This window comes from Montipora capricornis, chromosome 3 (genome assembly GCF_036669925.1).
Source record: "Montipora capricornis isolate CH-2021 chromosome 3, ASM3666992v2, whole genome shotgun sequence".
Lineage (NCBI taxonomy): Eukaryota > Metazoa > Cnidaria > Anthozoa > Scleractinia > Acroporidae > Montipora > Montipora capricornis.
The window spans coordinates 14,256,361-14,261,360 of NC_090885.1; the positions used below are offsets into that span (position 1 = coordinate 14,256,361).

At 37.3% G+C, this 5,000-nt stretch overlaps 1 protein-coding gene across 1 annotated transcript in view; it reads right to left on the bottom strand.

Moving 5' to 3' along the window:
• LOC138042320 (uncharacterized) overlaps positions 1-5,000 on the bottom strand; it is a 33,488-nt gene that overhangs the window by 5,663 nt on the left and 22,825 nt on the right. Inside the window, exon 2 of the mRNA XM_068888173.1 lies at positions 147-279. Within this exon, the coding sequence (XP_068744274.1) occupies positions 147-279 (133 nt within the window). The remainder of the gene's footprint in view (positions 1-146; positions 280-5,000) is intronic.

A 5,000-nucleotide genomic window follows, 5' to 3' on the forward strand; every position in this document is an offset into this window, starting at 1 on the left:
CTCGATCGTCCGGATAGAACTCAGTTCTATTTGAAACGATTGGGGCGATCGGGGCGATCATATGGCAACCAGGCTTTAATTGCCCTCGGACCCCATGCGCGATTAAAATGTTGCGAATACATATACAAATTAATATGCAATCTTACCCACAATCTGCAGTTGGGTCTTTATGTAAGAGCTTAAAGAAGCGCGTTTCATATTCTCGGACAGTACAGTAGTATTTCATGAATGAACAATTACCAACTGCTGGTAGCTCAGCATTCCTCTGCGGAAGCCAACCTAAATAACAATAAGTCCATTAGTCAGCAGTAGCAGTGGCTGTAGCGACGAGTGCTGATGAGTGCTAGTCAGTGGTAGACTTTATTTAGAAAGAAAAATTACAGCTGAGCTTATGTGATCCTGTATAAAAACAAAGGAGAAAATTTCTTCAATTTTCTCACTTAGTCTATCCGTACTTTTCATCTTGTTATATTTGCAGCGCAACTTTGTAGCATTTCTTCCAGAAAAAGGCAAAGAAACGCGTTTCCCGAACTCAACTGAAGTGACGTGATCCATATTTTACGTATCATATGTCTCTCTTAAACGGTTTTGCCATTTGTTGTCAAAATATTCCTGACACAATGAACAAACTCAGATTGTGCTTCATCCAGTGAAACTACTGACTTGATTTTTAGATTCACACACCTTCAAAGATATACATAGATAGAGCATCTTCCAGTTCTTCTGGGAATTATCAGCTTGACCATTAACGCGAACTCTAGCTTCCAATGCTTCTAAGTTATCGATAAAAAATATATTTGACGAGTATTTTGGAATGAGCGACTAGTTTACAACTTGCTGGCGGCTTGACTGATTTGTAACGGTTATAAGTGTGGGAAAATAATACTTCACGAAAATAAATTACATGACGATCGATGGAAGGAATTGTGGTTATGCGCTAATGGAAAATTTAACACGCGTTGAAGAATGTTCGGAGGTGAGGTTTTCCCAGCTGTGTAAATTGCTCTGTTTTTTCACGCTTGTTGCTGTTTTTTACGCTCTTGTTGTCCTTTTTTGCTGTGCAGTGAGTGGGCCTGGAAAACAGACGCTTTATTTTTACAGAAACGAAGTTTTAGTGGGTCTAAGGCGCCCGCCGTGATAGAGAACCAAGTTAGTTTTAAAAATTTTATTCTTTTGGTTTTTTTTTCCTTTTTTTTTAAATATTTTTTTAAAAATAATTAATTAATTAAGACGAATTTTTTTTGAACATCGAGCAATAAAGCGCGCCAGTGGCCAAAAATTCCATAAGAGCTTGCGCGCATCTTACTTTCAGATAAGGACTTGTATCGTCGGCCATATTGTGTCGTGGTGGAAGAGCACATAAAAGTTTTGTTGAGTGCAAGCGATTAACCAACCATTTTACACAGGTATTTCATTCAGTCACTTCGGAAAGATCTGTAAAGCTTTAAAAAACGTTTCGAAGCGGTGAATTCATCGTATTTAGTTTAACCTTCTTGCAAGGTTTAATATAACATGTACGCAAATTGTTCGAAAAAATCTGTCTGCCGTAAGATTTCGAGTTCTCCGACTCTGCTCAGAGATCCAGTCTAGAATTAGTGTGTCACGACTTGCTTTTGGACTATCTTAAGATTGTCAACCTACGATGAATTCTTATTATACTTCTATTAAAATAGTGTGAACAGTTCTTTTGTCATTGCCTTGTCTGTGATCTGACATTCGAGCCTCGAGGTAGTCAAGTTGATGTGGAAGTTGCGTTACGGTTCAGTGAGGTTTCCCTACAGATTGTTATCGGATGCTGTTGTCGTTACAGCTCGGTGTACTCTATCGCTAGACCTTGCAAAAGGTAATTTTGTCTTTTTTTTAAAAAGGTATTGAGTATTCGTGGGTAGGTTCCCTTTAGAGTTGATTTTCAGCTTATCTCCGGCACACTTCTTCGGTAAAAAGGTTCGTGAGAGACCCCCAGTGTTAAGTGCTTCCTTTTCAGTTCCCCCCTTAAAATTACACACATCAAGATTGTGTTCAGCTCAGCTTCAATTGTCAACTTTCAATTTCGATTGTTGAGTTCAATTTATCATAAAATGTGCCACAAATGTCAAATGTTTCACTTTCTAATTCACTAGAGTTAAGTCTAGTTTATATCAAAGTTTAAAAAAAAGTTATTGAAGGTTTGATCCAGTCCCAGCTAAGCCTCAGAGATTATAAACAATGTCTTCACGAGTACTTACTTGTAGTATATGTAAAAAACCTACAAGGAAGGAAGAATCTAGTCCCATAAATGACATTGTAAAATTCATTAATAATTCATGAGGGAGCAAACCAATCCCAGCACAGTATTCAGATAACATGTACACAACTGTAAACCCCAATACAAATCAACTAAATCATTAAACAGTAGAATTAACTTCTGATACAAACTCCTGCTCAGCTAATTAGTATTCATTAACTTTTGATACAAATCTCTACTGATTAAAATAATACTTTGCATTCAATTTAATGTATTCATTTCACAAGCAGGATAAAATATTCACGTCCGATCTATATGGGCGTTTACAATGGCTAGCCTATCGGCTCGCCATTGTAAACGCCCGTACAGATCTCCCGCTCATATTTTATCTACTACTTAAAGGGAAAGTGATGGGACGAACACGTCAAGCCTGTAGGAATACCACTATCCGCCTCTGATGTGCAGGGTCCAAATGCACAACTCCCTTGTACAAGCTAAAACATTTAAAGTCACTACCAAAGTCAGTAGATAGTTTGTCCCCTGAAGCAAGAGGAAAATACGTTTGGCTGTGTGGCCCTCATAAGCAGTTGAAGGTGCTGTGGTGCATGTTATGTAAGGTTGCACAGGCTGTCACCCAGTGTAAACCAAAACTGTTTAACAGCCCCCGTCCGCAAACAATTCTATTCAAAATCAAGTTGGTCGTCCCCCAGTGTCATATGAACTGGCGTCAAAGCGAGCTCAGCGGAGGATTCGAAACAAACTTAAAAACTGCGCAAGGCAACAAGTGGCTGAACTTAAAACAGAAGTTGAAAACATGGGTGCCTCAAATGAAGAGATCTGCCAGGAAATTCTTGAAGGCCAATTCGATGGGATACAGTTAACATTCATATTTTCAAACAAAACTTTCCTTTTTTTAACTCACATAGTAAAATTCCACCATACATATTCTACCTTATTAGTTGGTTTTTCAGTTTATTTGGATTGATAATGAAAAGATGAACACAATTCAAGGATCTCCGAAGCCCGAGAAACTGAAAACATGGCATACTGTCATCTTGTATAACAAGGTAAAAGTCACTAACCCTACGAAATACAGTAAAACCCCACATATAAGAATATAAGAATTTTCGAGGTAAGGCTGAACAGGTTCTAATATTTTTGGCTCAGTACATGTTTCTTAATAGGTTCTTGTTTCTCAAAGACAACAATAAACTTCTATATTTTATTTCATAAGATATTTAGACAGTATTGCACTGTAGCTTTATGGAAAATATATTTATAGAGAAAATCCTATAAAATGCCAATCAAAGAAAACATATACACAATAACAGAAGTTTTCTCAACTGACAAGGGTGATTTTTTTGTAAAAGAACCTCTTTTTCTTTGCCAGGCTGAAAAGGTTCTTATATTTTTGGGTAAAATACCAAATTTCAGCCTGTACTAGGTTCTTATAATATGTGAGTTTGTACTGTATGCATTCTTCCCTAAAATAGAAAACTAATCCAGGCTATCAAGAGTACTTTTTTTGCATTTTAAAAATCAGACCAGAGTCAGTAATTATTACTAATTCAACGTCAGGACATTTTTCCTTTCCATTTGATAATAAAAAAAATAAAACCACAATATTTTTCATCTCTACCAGTACTTTCCACAAATACTGGCTTTAGCAACTTTTGGAAATATGATTGTAAACATGCGAGCCTCACCCTCTAGGAGGTGTTTCTTACTAGAAGCAAAAAGTAAAAGGAGCAAGCCATTGTCTCCACTTCTTTCAAATTCTATTCAGGTAAAAGTGAATGTTCCACATGCAAATGCCAACATCATGGAGGGCTTAGCTCTCAGGTACTCCAGAGAGAAGCCTGGAAGTCGCAAATGGGTTGAACTGTTGAGCTGTGTGGCACAGCAATACACAAATAAGGAAAGCAAATGTTCAGGTTTACTAACAGTCAAGGAGAAGAAGTATCATGCACAGACTACGAATTAACAAAAGCTAGACTTCATAGCAAGATGTATGGTCCAGGAGCAGCACTTTCGAAAATAAGACACCAATATAGTCATAAACTTCCACCAGAAACCATTGCTTTTGTCTTGGAATTTATCCATCATCCACACAGTGAAGAGTATTCATCTTATTAAAGTGCCCCCTATGATGGAAAACAAAAATCATGGATAACTGAATTATTAGGAGGAGGAAATCAACCTGTTTTGTGGTTCAATTAAGCAAAACAAGTCTGCCTTTTATGATAGGAAATTGTAAACAGGAATGTGAACAACTGGAGATTAGACCTATAAGCTTTAGTACATTTTTAAGGGTTTGTCTGCAGGAAATTTCAAAATAATGGCAGAGAAGGCAGGACTCTAACATTTGCACAGAACTTGGCGCAGAGTATTTCATCCTTGGTAGATAAGCTGCTAACTCGTTTAGCTAAAATGCGGAGGAGCCAACGTAAACCAGACATGACTCCAGGATTAATGAGCAAAGCAAAGAAGTTGAAGGGTAAAACAAACAACGTTACCAAATAATATATGACTGAACGAACATAATTTTGCTACAGCGGTACATGCTCCAACACCATCTAACAGGATATTTCAATAGCTTTGCTCGTTCTACACCCCAGCAGTCTAGCTTATGTTTTTTGGCATCACCTTCACTTTTTTGAGCAATAAAAAATATTGGAAATGATGTGAACTTTCCAAAAATAATGTACAAGGCAAAGAATGTTGTCCAAATATGAAAAAGACAACCTTCTGGCTGAAGAACGCTCGCACGTGAAGG